This window comes from Odontesthes bonariensis, chromosome 16, assembly GCF_027942865.1.
Source record: "Odontesthes bonariensis isolate fOdoBon6 chromosome 16, fOdoBon6.hap1, whole genome shotgun sequence".
NCBI classification, from domain to species: domain Eukaryota; kingdom Metazoa; phylum Chordata; class Actinopteri; order Atheriniformes; family Atherinopsidae; genus Odontesthes; species Odontesthes bonariensis.
This window is the reverse complement of record NC_134521.1, coordinates 35113671-35131642: the sequence shown is the minus strand read 5'-3', so window position 1 is coordinate 35131642 and position 17972 is coordinate 35113671. Positions and strand designations below refer to the sequence as shown.

The 17972-nt window shown below is 41.7% G+C and overlaps 1 protein-coding gene across 1 annotated transcript in view; it reads right to left on the bottom strand.

The window, feature by feature from the left end:
• Nucleotides 1-7214: 7214 nt before the first annotated feature.
• Nucleotides 7215-17972, bottom strand: part of LOC142401502 (hexokinase-4-like) — a 33539-nt gene continuing 22781 nt past the window's right edge. The window contains exons 3-11 of the mRNA XM_075486950.1: nucleotides 16971-17133; nucleotides 15185-15333; nucleotides 14774-14893; nucleotides 14564-14659; nucleotides 14367-14466; nucleotides 13028-13211; nucleotides 10372-10527; nucleotides 10029-10262; nucleotides 7215-7884 (exon numbers count right to left, since the gene is read on the bottom strand). Of these exons, the coding sequence (XP_075343065.1) occupies nucleotides 7677-7884; nucleotides 10029-10262; nucleotides 10372-10527; nucleotides 13028-13211; nucleotides 14367-14466; nucleotides 14564-14659; nucleotides 14774-14893; nucleotides 15185-15333; nucleotides 16971-17133 (1410 nt within the window). The 3' untranslated portion in view covers nucleotides 7215-7676. The remainder of the gene's footprint in view (nucleotides 7885-10028; nucleotides 10263-10371; nucleotides 10528-13027; nucleotides 13212-14366; nucleotides 14467-14563; nucleotides 14660-14773; nucleotides 14894-15184; nucleotides 15334-16970; nucleotides 17134-17972) is intronic.

Genomic DNA, 17972 nt, shown 5'->3' with positions numbered 1-17972 from the left:
ATTAGGAGAGGAACAGAGGGACAGCTGCAGCAAAGACTGAGCCATAACAAGACAAGTCAAGGTTTGTTTTGATGGCGCATTTAAAAACAGTGAGCAGAGTGCAGCTTGGTTAGCCAAAACAAAATCTGTGCAGACACACAGATTTAGCTTTGGCTGAAGATATCCCTATTATGCATTAAATTATGCATTATTTAACCTAATATTTTATATGATATATAATATATATGACCTATATATGAATGTTGTCAGGTTGTCCCGCATGAGGCCTGGACGGGGAGAAAATACCCTGTCCACACCCTTTTTTGGGACAGTATGAGGACTTGTATGAATGTGTGAAATAACTGAATGAATTCAAAGTGTGGAACCGTTGGACTGGAGAGCGCACGTGCAGGCTTCTCTTGACTCATCACGAGCTGTGGTTCAGTGGACAGAGCAGCTCACAGAGCAGCTACGGCAAACAGAAAATACTGAATCTCAGGTGAGGGCACACGCGCACGCATTCCAGACTTCGGGTTTTTATATTACCTTGACAGCAACCGGAAGTCTTGGCTGTCTGTCCCATTTTCCTCCGCGGTGGTGCGGTTACCACGCAATGACCATGGTGAGTGGGGGCTGAGGAGATCCCAAAGGGGGCACTAACGGCTTGGGGGACAAGGGCTACCTGAGGGGGGAGGAGGAGGACGCCAATAGGTGGCGTGATGGAAATTCGAACTGTGCTTAGTCTTAACATGTGGTTGAAAGAAAAAGGATATGAATGGGATGAATGAAATGTTCTGTGAGAACAGTGTTAATCAGGTGTTTTGGTTCATCGGAAGACGTTCCATTAGAGATGACCAGAAAGTTTTTAATCCAGTGCACTAAATCGATCAATCAATCAGACGTTATTTATATAGCACTTCTCATCCAAGAAAATGTGGAACAAAGAGCGTTCAAATAAAACAAAGCAGTGAAACCCAAGGCCACATACAGACACATGCACCCTCACATATAAAGCCACGCACGCACACACACGCCACACACACTGGAAGGAAAGGAGCACAGGGCCACAACGCTCACCTCACAGAAAAAATAAAGGATGAATTAGGATAAATAAAGAAATGAAATTAACCTATGTTTTTAATATCTGTATGGAAACATGTTATGGTATCATGTTATGGTTAGGAACAGCTCTGATGTCACGCCGTTGGTACCACATGAGGTGTTTCTAATTCAATTAGAACCGGAAAAAAACTTAATGCTGATCCTGAACTGTCTGTGTACGGCTCAGCATCACGAAACACAGCCACTGTTAAGAATTAAACAACATTATTACAAACTAACAAGTGAGAATTAAGCAGATTATGCTGAAATTTTATTTTTAACGCTCTGACCTGAATTACGAGAGGACAGACAATAATTATCCTAAACAAGTTAATCAGTTAGTCATTGAAAAGAAATGTCTGCTTTCTTGATGCTGTGCTGCTCCCAAAATAAGATCTCACCACAAATTCAATTCAATTCAATTCATTTTTATTTATATAGCGCCAAATACAACAAATGTCATCTCAAGGCACTTAGATAGTAAGTCCAATTCAAGCCAATTGGAATTCAATTAATTAATAATAATCATAATTCATAAAATAATCCAATTCGTTCATATAGAGCCAATTCAAAAACAATTTCCTAGCTAAGAAAACCAACAGATTGCACTGAAAACTTTTTGTTTTTCAGTCCAATCTCCCGGCCTGAGCGTGCCTGAGGCGACTGTGGAGAGAAACGACTCCCTTTTAACAGGAAGAAACCTCTGGCAGAACCAGACTCAGGAAGGGTGGCCATCCGCCTCGACCAGCTGGGGTTTGAGAAGACAGAAAGGGGGGGAGGGCCGCAGCGGCGGTGGCACTGTACCATTCAAAGGATATCTGTTGGAACAGGGAAACACGAGTTAATGACCACAATAATGTCACATATACATAAAGAGAGTAAAGTAGGTGTGACAGATGAGGCCCCCCAGCAGTCTAGTCCTATAGCAGCTTAACTATGGGATGTTTCAGGATCACCTGAGCCATCCCTATTCAAGGTAAACACAAGAAACTTGTGCTAACGAAAAAATAAATAATAAAATAAAGGACCAGACTCAGTGAGTAATTCCCTATACTCCCTATATAGATCTGCTCCTCACACCACAACAACCATCTTTTTACAGCCACAAGCTACCTCAGCCTCTCACCAACTGCACACCAGTCACAGCGGGGTGGGGATTCAAACCCTGGTTCGGGTAGGGGGTAATGAAAGTATAGAGGGTGCCAGAGGTGGAGGCAGAACAAGACACACTAGCAGATACACTATCAGATTCAACAGACCTAACTATAAGCTTTATAAAAAAGGAAAGTTTTAAGCCTGGTCTTAAAAGTGGAAAGGGTGTCTGCTTCCCGGACATTTACTGGCAGCTTATTCCACAAGAGAGGGGCCTGATAACTGAAGGCTCTGCCTCCCATTCTACTTTTAGAAACTCTGGGAACCTCAAGTAAACCTGCAGTTTGGGAACGAAGTGCTCTGTTAGGAAAATATCTTACAATGAGATCTTTAAGATATGATGGAGCTCGGTCATTAAGAGCTTTATATGTGAGGAGAAGAATCTTAAATTCTATTCTGAATTTAACAGGGAGCCAATGAAGAGAAGCTAAAACTGGAGAAATATGATCTCTCCTGTTAGTTCTCATCAGAACTCTGGCTGCAGCATTTTGGATCAACTGAAGGCTTTTCAGAGAATATGTGGGACAGCCCAATAATAAAGAATTACAGTAGTCCAATCTTGAAGTAACAAATGCATGGACTAGTTTTTCTGCATCACTCTGAGACAAGATGTTCCTGATTTTAACAATATTACGAAGATGAAAGAAGGCAGTCCTAGAAACCTGTTTTATATGCGAGTCAAATGATAAGTTCTGACAAACATTTCTGTCCTGCAGCAGAGAACAACACAGGAGGAGAAACTGCAGTGGAGCAGTTCGGCGATTAATTAACAATTAATCATGGTTTACTTCTCAAATTTTCCCAAAAATTCTGTGTGTGTTTTTGTCTTCTTTTGCATTTTACCTTGTGTGGTTGTTGCTGCATACTGTGTATTCACCAGCTCTGTGTAAAATGCATCACTACGGTTATTGATAATAAGTTACCTGCACTGCCCTTTTATTAATCAATTCTGGAAGACTTCCCTGACCTGGAAGAGGAAGACATGGAATCATACTCAGAATATGAAGACCACTGTTTGTATACTTAGGCCCCAATGAAAACATGAGGTTTGCTTGAGCAAACCCAGAAATGCGATATATGTTTGTCATCTGTTGTCTGTCATTTGTTGTTCTAACCTGTGGTGTCTGGTGTTGAGTGTTGTTTGTGTGTTGTCATGATCCCAAAACTGTCTGACGATTTTTCCACAGCAGAATAAGTGGACAATACAGAAGTTCTCATGAATGCTGGACAGCAACTTGGTGAGAATTCTCGTATTGTCCTAAGAACAAGGATTATACCAACTGTGTTGATGTTGTCTCCGTGGTGATGTGTTCCCTAAATGATTTGAAGTTTTTGCACAGCAAAATAAGGTGATGGTACTGGATTTCTCATTAGGGCTGCACAGCAGCTTGATGACTATTCTGGTTCCTAAAAGCAAGGGTTATACCAACTGGCCAGTTGTTTTGTTTTGGTTTATGTTTATTTTATGATTTCTTTGATTTGATTTTCTTTTATTTTGTTTATTTTGGTTTTGTTTTGGTTTGGGGTCCATATGAAAAATAAATAAATGATGAATTGGGCATTAGGCTTGAACCTTTCAAAGAGAGATGCCCTAAGTATAAAAATACAGTGCAAATGACATTTTGCACTACTGCGCTGCGAGATTTGCTAATATTATTCCACAGATTCAGAACCACTACAGGACGTACGGCCGAAGGACTCATAAGCTTGAGTTCTGGGAGGCCTTGCCCATCATGCCAAGATGATGGTGGAGAACTACACAACGAAATTATCCCAAAAGAAAATTAGTTAGGGAGAGGGATGGTGAATATCCCTCAGGGAAGCAACGTACTGGTGACGTCTCCTTCCAAGATTAGGTCCGGATCAGAATGCTGAACTGATGTTCAGCCAAGAGGAGAACCAAGCACCAAGGAGTGACAGGATTGGATCACAAGAGACCACACGACTCGTCATGTGGTCATCATAAAAAATTGTATTTGTTCATCTGTTGTATTTCATGTAATCATTAAGCTGATTAATCATTTTGTGGGTATAATCAACCAATCATTAGTATGACCATTGCCAGTGAGGTGACTCGGCTGTTTGGAGCGGGACCTTAGACTTTGAACGGTAATAAGTTGGTCGGTCGCCAAGTGGAACTGGGGCCATAGGAGAATTTTTCCCGGTTCAGCCATCGGGTTTTCGCTCCTATTCGCTGCAAACGGTGGACGAGCCTGCTGGTAATGTTAATCGCCTTAAGCAATGTTTGAGTGTCAGTAGTTTAGAAATGATGTGATAATTTTTAATTAATCAGTGTTGCGTTGAGATGGTACTTATGGGGGAGCAAGGCCTTGTGAACCACATAAGGTTTTAGGCCATTATGAACAAAGAGTCCACACAGAGGATGGGTTCGGGGCCACACACACACAATACATATAGCAAAATATTATTTTCTACATATAATCTATTAAGAAATGTGCTCATTTGCGGAGTTATTATCAGTTGAGTGAGGAAGGTTTTAAACTTACTAGAAAAGAGTCTCTATTTCTGGAATCTTGATTAATACTCCTGATTTAGAAGGTTTTTTGCTAACGCATCACAATTATTTTCTAAATGTGCTTATTTGCAGAGTTACAATCAGTGACTTATGAAGGTCTTAACCCTCTCGGAAAGAGTTTCTGTTCCGAGTAAAATGATGGAATAGTCCTGATATAGAAAGTGTAGCTTAAGCATTAGAATTATTTTTATTATTTCCACATGCCTGTGCAATGAAGACTTGCTTGCTGCTGGAATTGCAAAGAAGACCAGCTTACACATAAGCTTACATAATAACACATGAAGTCACTTCAAAATGGAGATGGCAGAAATCTCCTAGCTGGTTGTGCTACATCTCAAAAGGTAAGTGGCGTCTTGCAGTTTGGGGGGGCTGCTAAAAACTTGCTACTGCTAATACAGATGTGACACAATACAGAAGATTACATTCCTACCTCAGTTATGAATGATTTTATGAAATGATAAAATCACTTCAAAAGGGGGATTGTTAAAATTGGCTTTGTTCTTAGACATTATGAATGAAATAGTCTCAGTACTTTTCCATGATGACCTAAAGTGACCCAGGAATAGGAAGACAAAACAATTGGGAAAGCCTGGGAAAGCAAGGGCAGATTCACACACACACATTGTTTTGGGCTGATCCAGAGAATATGACGAAGCATGTTGAACCTACTCATGTCCAATCATACTCGGTCGAGTGTGAGTCCAACCTATGAGGCTATAAATACAAATGATAACTGGAAGTCGATGCTCAGTCTGACGGACTTCCTGCGGGAGCTCTGTTCCACTGAGCCCAGCGCTGATATGCTTTGACATGTGACTACAAATAAGCACTAAACACTAGCTGACTTGTTTCCTTCAATCAACTGAACTGGTAAGACCTTCAGTGCAGTTGATTGAATGAAACAAGTCAGCTGTGCTGTCACAGGGTTGGAACAAAAACCTGCACCCACACAGCCCTTTCATGGACCAGTTTGACACCCCTGGTTTACAAGTTCATAAAACACATGGGGTGGGGGTCTCCGAGCTAATGGAGAGAGAGAAGGATTGGGAACGCAGGCTTCCTTGGTCGCGAAACACACGACAGGCTTAAGGCCCATTTATGCCCTACGGAACCGGACGAAATTCGTCTGTCCGGTCCATACGTTGCTCCCGGAGCTTCTGTTTATACCTCCGTCCGTATTGCGCACGTCCGTAAGAAATCCTCTAGAGGGCGGTATATATTGAGTCATTGTCGGCCGCGGGTTTGAGAAACATGGCATCAATTGAGGAAGTTGCAGTTCTCTACAGCGTTGTTTGTGACGGTGCCCAGGCACCGTGGCATCATACAAATGTATATACCCCCTGACCATCTCACAAATCCTCTCCTCCATTACCGCCATTTTTAAATCTCCTACTCTTCGTTCTTCTTCTTCCTCCATAACTTCCGGAGCCAACACGCTCCTGACTCTCTACTGCCCCCACAAATTCCTCTGGTATTGCTCCGTTTCGCCCGGAGCTCACCGGATTGCTAAGCTCTTGACCTACGGACAAACTGACGGATGAAACGACCCCCGGAACCGGGTGAAAACGTCCGTTTCCGTAATTACCGTAGGGCATAAATGGGCCTTAACCCTTAACACAGCACACGGAATGAAAACCCACTACAAGTCAGGCTAGCTTCAGTAGGTTTAAGGCACGCTTTACACACAGACCCTTCACTCCTCCCCACGCAACCCCACCAATTAATACCACATAACAATAGGTCAACCTATACATAAACACTAAAACACGAAGTTAAAAGGAGAGGAATACTTAACTCGCCCACTTTGGCGAGACCCTCCCCCGGGGTCTGAGCTTGTGCCGCCGTCCAACTCCCCGGGGTAACGGCTTTGCTGGACGGCGAAGACGGTAACTGGCTGTCGGCTGGTAGTGCGCTGTCACGACCGCACAGGGAGCGATGGCGGCCCAGCACTCTCTGATGTGGACCCTGTTTTGACTACAGGAGGCACCCAGCCTCCCCTCCTTACACTCGCGCTGCAAACTCCCCCTGGCTAGCTGTCTTCGTCGCCGGAAGCTCTAGATGACTGCGAACGACACCCTCCCCAGCTGACAGAGTGCCGTGTCGCCAGACGTCTTGCTCCTCACACATAGAAAAAGCTGCCCCGGCATTGGTTAAGAGCGGCTATTGGCCCGCTCTCATTGGTCTGGAGCAGGCCAATAGCGATAGCTGCACAGTGATCACAACACAGTGTAGCGAGTGTCGTGAGAGAGAGGGCTACGTTCAAGTGTCATACAAGTATCGGTAAATGGTATCGGTGCCCTATTTGTTGGTACTCGCCGATACCGATACCACCATTTTAGTGCCGATCAGGGCCCCGCCCGATACTGGTATCGGTAGCGGTGCAACACTAGATGACACATTGTGGTGTTTTAAGAATAAAACACAAAAAATAAGAATACATACAAAAATCTGTCCAAAACCAACATTTTATTCTTAGAATATTTGTCCCTAAACATTGATGGGCAAAGCTTCGGTCTTCAGCAGCAGAGAGCATCATCTTAAACCAGGTTAAACTCAGAAAAGAGCAGCGCTGAAGCAAAATCAAGCACCATTTTGGTACTAACAGCAGTTTATATCCAGCATGTTTTAATACACTACATTTATTTGTGAACAACCCAAATGTAGAAAACTGATATAAAAAGTAATCTGCAAATAAATTCTGATGAGTTTTGTTACCAAGTAATTTTTTTTATTGACGCTGGTGGAAAATCATCAGCTGCGCTGCAACATATTTGGTTTAATTTAGCTCCTTCTGATACATCGATTACACATCTGATGATCACACTTTACTTTTAATAAAGTCAAATAAAGATCAGCTTTCCAAAAATGTTTCAAGGCTAAAAGTTGCTCTGCTTTAAAGCGCCTCCTCTCATTTATCCTCGTCTGGGTCGTCCTCTTCATCTTCCTCGTCATCATCACCGTCACTGTCCTCTAACAGCCGGGACTGGAGAGCCAGTCGCTGGGCCACAGCCGTCACCATGGCAGCACCCTTCCCGCTGCCGTCCTCTGAGACGAGGAAGGAGATGTCACACTTGGGGGCGAGGAGGCGCACTGCCGCCTGGAGCTCGTCACTGAAACTGGTATGAGGAGGAAAAAACAAAAGAGGAGGATAAGCGTTGAGAGGTCCAACTCTATCTTACTGCACTGATGTGGAGATTTGATGAGCTAAACAACACTGGATGTTACACATTGTCCCAGTTGGGACACATTTCAGGTGTTTAGGTCTGCAGAGGATGTTCATTCACACCCCCGCGTCTAATTCAAATGAATGAAATTAAAAATTACTATGTTAAAATTAGGGCTGGGCGAGTTAACTCGTTGATTATTTAACGCAGATAAATATTTTATCGCGCATTAATGCAGTTTTTTTTTTTTTTTTTTAAATTGGCCTTTTATGGATAGGAAAGTTCAGAGAGACAGGAAGCAGGGGGCAGAGAGAGGGGGAACGACATACAGCACAGGGCCATCCGATGCGGGACTCGAACCGGGGCCAGCTGCAGCGAGGACTATAGCCTCTGTACATTAGGCGCCTGCTCAACCCACTACGCCGGATCCACCAAACATGGAGAAGGGTACGGAACTTTTACTCTGCCATTTTCATTTTAAAGTTCTTCCAGACGACGGAGTCGACAGAACTAAAGTCATCTGTAAACACTGCCAAGTTGAATTGTCTTCTCAGCGTAGTAGTTCCAGTCTAAAATATCATTTAAAGGCAAAACACACAACTGATAGCAGCAAGTCATTCAAGGAAACAGACAGTGGAGCGAGGCTTCTACATAAAAACTACAGAAAGATGCTGATGTTAAAAGTGTGTTTGCACAACAAATGTTATGGCACTTTCATTCATATGGCAGCACATTTAAAATAAAACTAAATGCTAAAAGCTATACACTACTTTTGAATTCATTTTTGGATTTTGCGTACAAATGCGATTAATCATGATTAATCAGGGAAATCATGTGATTAATTAGATTAAAAATTGTAATCGTTGCCCAGCCCTAGTTAAAATATCAAATATAGTTGGATATACAAACTAAGCTCCCTCCTTCATAACCACCAACTCAGCAGATTCAATCCACTGGATACATAAATTACTTTAGTGATTAGCATACCTGTGTGATAGTCACAGGTATCCCTATGAAGTGACCAGCATCCATTGGCTATGCATTAGCGTCCCCAGGTTCAGGACTAGGGTTGCCAACCGTCCCTTGAAAAAATGGAATCGTCCGATATTTGTTTCTAAGTATTCCGTTTTTCATAGGACGGTTGGCAACCCTATTCAGGACTAACCGTCATTTGGTTCTTAGGCTAGCTACTAGCATCTCTTTACTACTGTCTTTGCTGCATGCAATCCCCTCTTTCCGCCCCCCTTCCCTGTCTCTGACATAAAGGCCACTCGTGCCTTCACTCACATCCCAAAGCTAGCTATTAGCATCTATGAGCTATCCACTATCATGCTTAAATCCTTAAGCCCATAGCATTCCTTGGGAAGTTGATCTTTTTCCTTCCCTTTCCCCTCTTTGAACAGTTGGTATAATCACATCTCTAACCTAGAGATTAGCAGTCCTGTGCTACTAATAAGCATACTAAGGTCTAGCATTAGGTTAACATTCCTGTGCTACTAAAAAGCATACTTAGGTTTAGCAATAGGTTAGCATTCCTGTGCTACTAACAAGCATACTTAGGTCTAGCATTAGGTTAGCATTCCTGTGCTACTAACAAGCATACTTAGGTTTAGCATTAGGTTAGCATTCCTGTGCTACTAACAAGCATACTTAGGTCTAGCATTAGGTTAGCATTCCCAGGCCACCCACAAGCATTACACTAACAACAATCCACCCAAGAGAAGTAATTCTCCCTCTTGGGCTAGTCGAATTGCACTAAGAATATTAACTTTTATTTTGACTTAGATGCCATTTTTACAAAGTACTTTAGAGTTTACCAGCATCCTTTGTGTGGAAACAAGCAGCACGAGATAATCAGCCAGGATTCATGCTAAGAAAGCTAGCTTTTTAAATTTTAAGCCGTCTCTGGTTAGCTACAGAATACCAACAGTATGCTTATCACTATGGTATGTTTTAAATAAGCTGTGAGAATTGTGCAGTTTTTCCCTTCTTATTCAGCTTCCTTTAGGCAGTATTTTGGCATTTTTGCTCACATTTTAAGTCGACAGCCAAGATATATTTATGTGAATATCTTTCATGTTTGTGTTGCATCTTACTTTGGATGCTTTCTGTACACTGTCCCGTCCACCCCCACGGTGGTCTTCAGATGGTTCAGCCCACGATTGACACGGATACGGTTGGCAATGGTTGCCAGGGCAGCGGCGCAGAGATGGGCAGAGCGTGAAGAAACAGTATCACAGACCAGACGCACCACACAGGCGTCAACCAAATCCCAGTCCAGGCTTAAGTCAGTCAGAATCCTCTTGGCGTTTTCCAGACCACTTCTCTCCCTGAGACCCATGCAGGAGAGGGTTAAAAAGACAGAAACCAAACTGGCATAAAGATGGATCTAAGAATGCCTCATGAGGACATAACTGAACAAAACACAAGGTCACTCACTCCTCAATCTCAGAGATGAACTTTGTCTCAAAGTTTCCTGGAGTCAGTAGGGCGTCGGACGCCTGTCCTTTAAACAGCAACTTCTCCTCCGTCAGCTTCACCAGCAGCAGTCGAACTATTTCACCCAGGTACATACCGCTGATCATCTTCTCAAAGCTACAGAATAACAGAGCTGATCAGGACAGAAAAGCACCAAAATATCAAGGTAATCCACCTAATAGTTTCAGAGTGTTGTTGCCCCCTGGTGGCCAAAAATCTAGTCCAGCAGTTTTACATTCATTTATATATTTATTTATTTTTAAAATGTATTTATTCGGGGCGGTCGGTGGCGTAGTGGGTTAAGCAGCCGCCCCTTGTACAGAGGCTATAGTCCTCGCTGCAGCTGGCCCCGGTTCGAGTCCCGCACCGAGCGGCCCTTTGCTGCATGTCTCCCCCCTCTCTCTACCCCTTGCATTCCTGTCTCTCTCCAACTGTCCTATAATTAAAGGCATAAAAAGCCCCAGAAAAAAAAAAGAAATTATTAATTCTTTATTTTATTGTTTTTATTTTTCTGTGCTGTCGTCGTGCTGTCCTGTTTAATCATTTGTTAGATTGTTCTTATTTCACTTTTTTTTTTCCTCTTCTTTGTTGCTTTACTCCTTTTTCTGGAGTCTAAGCAATACATATTTTACTGTTTACATTCTGTATACAAGTCTCAACGTCGCTTTGTAACCAATCATTCCCACATGTGTACTTGAATGTGTGTAAAAATATTAATCATAAAAAATATATATAAAATATATATTTATTTATTCGTTTGATGCACTTTCTGCAGCTTCCAGGTGTGTCAGGACCCTCATGTAGAACTCTTGGCTGCAGATATCTTGAACCTCTCTGGCACCAATCCTTGCTTTTTGTTAATGGACTCATCTCAGATCAAATAAAGGAAATCTGACCCTGTCTGTCATATGCCTGCTGATCCTGAGTGGAATCTCAAAGAGGCACGTAGAGATTTGTTTATCATTAAAACAGATGGAGTCATTTTAAACATGAATTACATCGTGTTTTTACTTTCCAGCAAATTCTGTGATGAATATGAAAGATTGAAAGGTGTCAGCCAAAGATCTTTCGTGAAGGAAGAAGCTCACTCTGTTTCAGACTTCCAACAACTCACAATCAGGTTTCTTGTTTCTGGTGGATTGCTTCAAATCTGTTACCTGGGTATAACCTGCTCTTACTTTTCTACTTTTCACCTTAAAAATAGGGATGCACTGATCCGATATTTCTTTCGGTACCAATACTGAAGAAAATTCGCGATCGGGTATCGGTGACAATGGACCGATTTAAAATAAATAAATAAAAACAAAATTAAAATAATAATTAAAAATAATAAATAAATAAATAAAACTTTTCTTGTCCCTTGTCCTGTCCAGCATTATAGCAGCAGAATTGTAATCTGAATACCGTTTTTGCCAAACACATTTGCTCTGCCAAGGGAAGCTTAAGCCTGAGCTGACTCTGAGTATGTGTTTGACTTAAGCCTCGACACAGCAAAATCTTGAAATGTTCTCTTACTGGATTGGCATTCATCCAACGGCCTTCTGCGCCCTATAGTGGTGAAAAAAACTTGTTAAATTGGGACTACCTCTGATTCTTTTCTTTTTTTAGCTTTTACCAAGCTAGAGAAGCTATTGTTCTGTTCAGATGCTTTTGTAATGGATGTTTAATTCCCATTTGCACTAAACTACATAAAGAGCTGATTGCTGTTTATTTTGAAAGTCTACCAAGCTGGTGAAGCTATTGTTTTTTTTCTCAATTTCAGCTCCTTTATTATTTAATATTTATTTTGTTTTACATTGGATTCTGAATCCCTAATTGCACCGACTGGACCAGTTGTTATATTTTTATGGTTAAGATTGTTTTACTGGTGCACAATTATTAAATGAATAAGTAATTCAGTACATTTATATCTGTCTATTTGTTTTTTTAAAAATAGGAAAGAAATGCTTAAGTCGAGTCTGATGTTGCCTTGCACAACAGAATGATCACAGTCTTTTCCATACAATGAAACTCACCGTTTGTTACCATAATTCCGCGCTGTTTTTCTGTATCGGATCGGAATCGGCCAATACCAAACCTTAGATACCGGATCGGAATCGGCTGATACTAAACCTCAGATATCGGATCGGAATCGGCCGATACTAAACCTCAGATATCGGATCGGAATCGGCCGATACTAAACCTCAGATATCGGAATTGGCCGATACTAAACCTCAGATATCGGAATCGGCCGATACCAAACCTCAGATATCGGATCGGAATCGGCCGATACTAAACCATAGATTATCGGAATCGGCCGATACTAAACCTCAGATATCGGAATCGGCCGATACCAAACCTCAGAAAGCGGATCGGAATCGGCCGATACTAAACCTCAGATATCGGAATCGGCCGATACCAAACCTCAGAAAGCGGATCGGAATCAGTCGATACTAAACCTCAGATATCGGAATCGGCCGATACTACACCTTAGATATCGGATCGGAATGGGCCGATACTAAACCTCAGATATCGGTATCGGTGAAAAATGAACCCCACATTCAGCTCCTAAACTGTAAGATGAACCGTGGGGGGGCTCTGATTGTTGAACTGTTTCGGCACTGATCGCGGAGCTTACGTGTGGACGCCGGGGTTGATGGACATCCTGTCCACCACCTTGTCAAACTCCGTCAGAATGTCTTTGAGGGAGCCGTCATCTCCATAGCCGCCCCACTCTGTGTTGATGCACATCCGCCCGTCCTCGCCCTCCACCCGCTTCACGTTCTTCATCTCCTCCATGTAGCAGGCGTTGGTGCCCGTCCCTGCAGAGGAAGAGGAGCGTGACTCAGGGTTCACATTGTCATCATGTTACTTCTCTTTGATGTTTGTCTTTGGAGTCTCTTTCTGCTTGTTTAACTCTCTGTTGGTGGTTGTTTTGTGTCTCTTTGAGCTCATACTGATTCAGTTTGTGTGCATTTTTTGTCTCTTTGGTCATTTTGTGTTGTTTTGCTGCTTTTTTGTCTTTTTAGTCAGAGCTAAAAATGTTGCTGATGTTCTAATAAGAAAACTTAACTTCAGGAAGGACCACAAAACAGTACTAATTTATCTTGTGTCTCTTTAAGAATGTTTTGTGTGTATTTTGTATATTGTTTCCTTTTTTGTTGTTTTTTTGGTCATTTGGTCAAGGTAAACCTTGGAGGTTTTATGTCTATTTGTTGCCATATTTGGGTCATTTTATAATTTTTTTGTTGTTTTTTGGTCATTTGAGGAAATTGTATTCTCTTTTGGAGAACAATAAACATCCTCTCCACAGTATCCTGACAGGACAGAGGAGCAGCTGCAGTGAGAGGCTCATCTCTCTGCGCTGCAGGACTGAGAGGTTCAGAAGGTCCTTTGTTCCCACAGCCATAAGGCTTTATAACAGTGACTGCTGAGTTCTTCTCAAATTGATTGATTGATTTTTATTTATTTGTTTATTTTGTCATTTAGTCATTTATTATTATTTAGTTAGTAGTAGTATTATTATTGTTAATACAATCATTGTAAATATTTAAAAAAATGTTGAGCTACTTGACGAATTTGAATTTCCCCCATTGGGGGATAAATAAAGTATTTTTCTATTCTATTCTATTCTATTCTATTCTATTCTATTCTATTCTATTTCCATTCCTTTAAGGTAAACCTTGGAGGTTTTATGTCTATTTTTTGCTATATTTGGGTAATTTTATCATTTTTTTGTTGTTTTGTGCCTCCTTGGGGCCATTTTGCACCCTATTGTGTCTATTTTTGCATGTTTTTATAATTATGTTAATTAAGCTGTTATAAGTGAATCAGAATCTTGTGTGATTTAAATTTATTTAAATAAAGAAATTATTGACTCTACACACAAGTCTGATCTTTGTGACTGTTTTTCTATTTCCTTCTTGGTTAAATACAACCTGAAGTCTTTCATGCATTTATTTCACATGCACAGTTACCAATGATCATGCCGATCTCACAGCTCTGGTCCCTGTAGCCGCAGCTCATCATCGTACCCACTGTGTCGTTCACCATGGCAACCGAACCAATGTCGTAGTCCTGAGATGAGACGGTGATAAACATTTCACATTTATAATGCCTTTTAAACTGGGTCACAGCAGCTTTTTGGACAGTCGGAGGGGTGTTACGGACTGACCCCTCTCCTGCGGATGGCCTCCTTCAGCAGCTTCACCACGTCCTCGCCCTCGACTCCGGAGCAGCTGAAGCCTTTAGTCCAGCGGATCAGGATGCTCTGCACATAACCAAGGACAAAATGTTCACGTCTCCTGCAGAAACAGCGTGAGATTGTTTCTTTGGTGAATTGTGTCACAAACTGCTGTGTGTTGGTTGTGTTTAAACGTGACACCTTGTCGATTTCTTTCTGCTCGCAGGGGAAGGAGAAGGTGAAGCCCAGAGGGAGAGTTTGCCCTTTCAGCTCCTGAGAGTCGAGGAATTCACTCAGACAGGTAGCGATGTGGTCGAATAGCTGGACAGGAGACAGACGGACAGACGGACGGACAGAAAGACAAAAAGACGGGTCTAAGTTGTTTCATGCAACTGTTCGCCTCTCCTTCACAATCATTCAGAGGGAAGTTTGTACCTTTAATGAAATAAACAAGTTTATCAGATTGTAAAATGTGATGCTTTTTTAAACAAAAAAATAACACATTTTTAGAGTTTTTTTCAAATTAGTCAATCAGGATTCCTCTTAAAGAAGTAAGTGAACCCTAAGGCTTGGTTCTTCTGACTGATTTTTAGACTTTCTGACTTTAAGCACCTGTTCTCCGGGTCCCTGCATGATTTCCTGCGGGATGGCGCAGATCTGACTGTCCATCTTCAGAACCCTCTGCTCCTCTTCCACCACTCGGACATGAAGGACTCTGAAGTTTGTTCCACCCAGATCCAACGCCAGGAAGTCACCTTTCTCTGCCAGGAGGAGCAAACAAGCAGGTGATGAAGGCTGTTGGTTGGTTGGTTGGTTTCACCCTCACTTCGCTGCCCCTGAAAGCCAAGAACGTCCCTGCTTCGAGCCCAGCTTGCCATGCCTCAAACTCCATCATCTGACCAATCAGAGCAGAGCGGAACTTTGGACAGGGCGGTCTAACCTCAGATATCGGATCGGAATCGGCCGATACTAAACCTGAGATATCGGTATCGAAATCGCCCGATACTAAACCTTTGTCTTTTTACTGTGTTGCCTAAGTCAGAGCTGAAAATGTTGCTGATGTTCTAATAAGAAAACATGTCTATTTCTATGTCTATTTGTTGCCATATGTCGGTCATTTTATCATTTCTTTGTTGTTTTTTGATCATTTTCATTCCTTTAAGGTAAACCTTGGAGGTTTTATGTCTATTTGTTGCCATATTTGGGTAATTTTATCATTTTTTTTGTTGTTTTTTGGTCATTTTCATTCCTTTGAGGTAAACCTTGAAGGTTTTATGGCTATTTGTTGCCATATTTGGGTAATTTTATAATTTTTTTTGGTTGTTTTTTGGTCATTTTCATTCCTTTGAGGTAAACCTTGGAAGTTTTATGTCTATTTGTTGCCATATTTGGGTAATTTGATCATTTCTTTTTTTGTTTTTTGGTCATTTTCATTCCTTTAAGGTAAACCTTGAAGGTTTTATGTCTATTTGTTGCCATATTTGGGTAATTTTGTCATTTTTTGGTCATTTTCATTCCTTTAAGATTAACCTTGGAAGTTTTATGTCTATTTGTTGCCATATTTGGGTAATTTGATCATTTCTTTTTTTGTTTTTTGGTCATTTTCATTCCTTTAAGGTAAACCTTGAAGGTTTTATGTCTATTTGTTGCCATATTTGGGTAATTTTATCATTTTTTTAGTTGTTTTGCTCAATCATCAAATCAAATCAAATCAAATTTATTTATATAGCACATTTCATGTACAAACAATTCAAAGTGCTTTACATAAAATAAAAGCATTGCAGCAGGGAGTGGAAAAAGCATTAAAAATACATAAAAGAATATAAAGAGAAACAAATAAAATCATTTGAATTAATTTAAAAACCAGCAACAGTCCAGATAAATTCAAAGATATCGTGCAGATTTCATGCATAGACACATGAGAACAGAAATGTTTTTAACCTGGATTTAAAAATGTCTCCATTTGGTGAAAGTTTAATCTCCACTGGCAGTTTGTTCCACTTGTTTGCAGCATAACAGCTAAATGCTGCTTCTCCATGTTTAGTCTGGACTCTGGACTGGACCAGCTGACCTGAGTCCTTGGATCTAAGAGCTCTGCTGGCTTTATATTCTCTGAACATATCACAGATGTATTTTGGGCCTAAACCGTTCTGGGATTTGTAAACCATCAGCAGGACAGCGCGGTCTTAAAGGCACAGAAGAGTTTCAGACTGAAGAAGTGCTGCAACGCTGCGCAGTTTAGGCTCTTTAAATCAACTAAACAATCAACAGACGACATCTGTTTGTTTCTCTCAAACAATCTAATAAATATATCAATAAACTTCCTTTAAAAATGTTTATGAGTGAAGTCGGAGGCCCTGAACTGACGGTGTGTGTGACTGAAAAGTGAAGTCGGTACCTGTCCCGTCCGGCGTCGCCCTGACGAAGGTGGGCAGCATCTTGACGGCCGCCCTGTGATGCGTGTGTTTGCCCAGACCTCGGATCATATCTTTCCTCAAGCGAGCAGAAACCTCCTGCAGCTTCTCCAGAGACAGACGGAAAGGGTCCAGATAGTTTTCCACCTGCAGACAGAGGCAGAGTCGTTCAGCTTCAGGCAGGTTTGCTGTTTCACCAGCAGAGGGCAGCATTTCTCCACAGCCAACAGAGCCAGAGGATGCTGCAGTTTTAGTTCAGTGGGAGGAGTTCGATCGATTCTCAGGTTCATACAAAAACACACAATGGAAACCCACCACAGGGGTCATGTGACAGAGCTGCTGTGAAAGCTGCTGCAAACAGATGAATAAAGGGCAGAAGAAGAAGATTACAACAGATTCTACTTTGAACATTTTTAAAATGATCTAAATTCAACCTGAAGTATTATTATTTACTGAACAAAAACTGAGACAAAACACAGAAGCAGTGAGTTAAAAACTAAGTGAATCCTTCCTCCTTCCAAAGGAACTAAGCAGCAGCCAGGAGCTGCTGATCAATGCTCTGATTAACTGATCATCAGTCAGTGTGAGCAGCTCTATGAAAGCAGAAGTTCTGTCAGTTTATTCAGGTGTGTGTTAACACGATGCCAAGGAGGAAATACATTAGCAATGATCTCAGAGAAGCAGCTGCTGCTGCCCATCAACCTGGGAAGGGTTAGAAGGCCATTTCCAAACTATCTGGAGTCCATCGTTCTACAGAGAGAAAGATTATTCACAAGTGGGAAACATTCAGGACAGCTGTCAGTCTGCCCAGGAGTGGACGTCCCAGCAAGGTCACCCCAAGGTCAAAAACCCAAGAGCTACATCTCAGACTCTGCAGGCCTCAGTTAGCATGTTAAAGGTTAAAGGTCACCCCAAGGTCAGAAACCCAAGAGCTACATCTCAGACTGCGGGCCTCAGTTAGCATGTTAAAGGTTAAAGGTCACCCC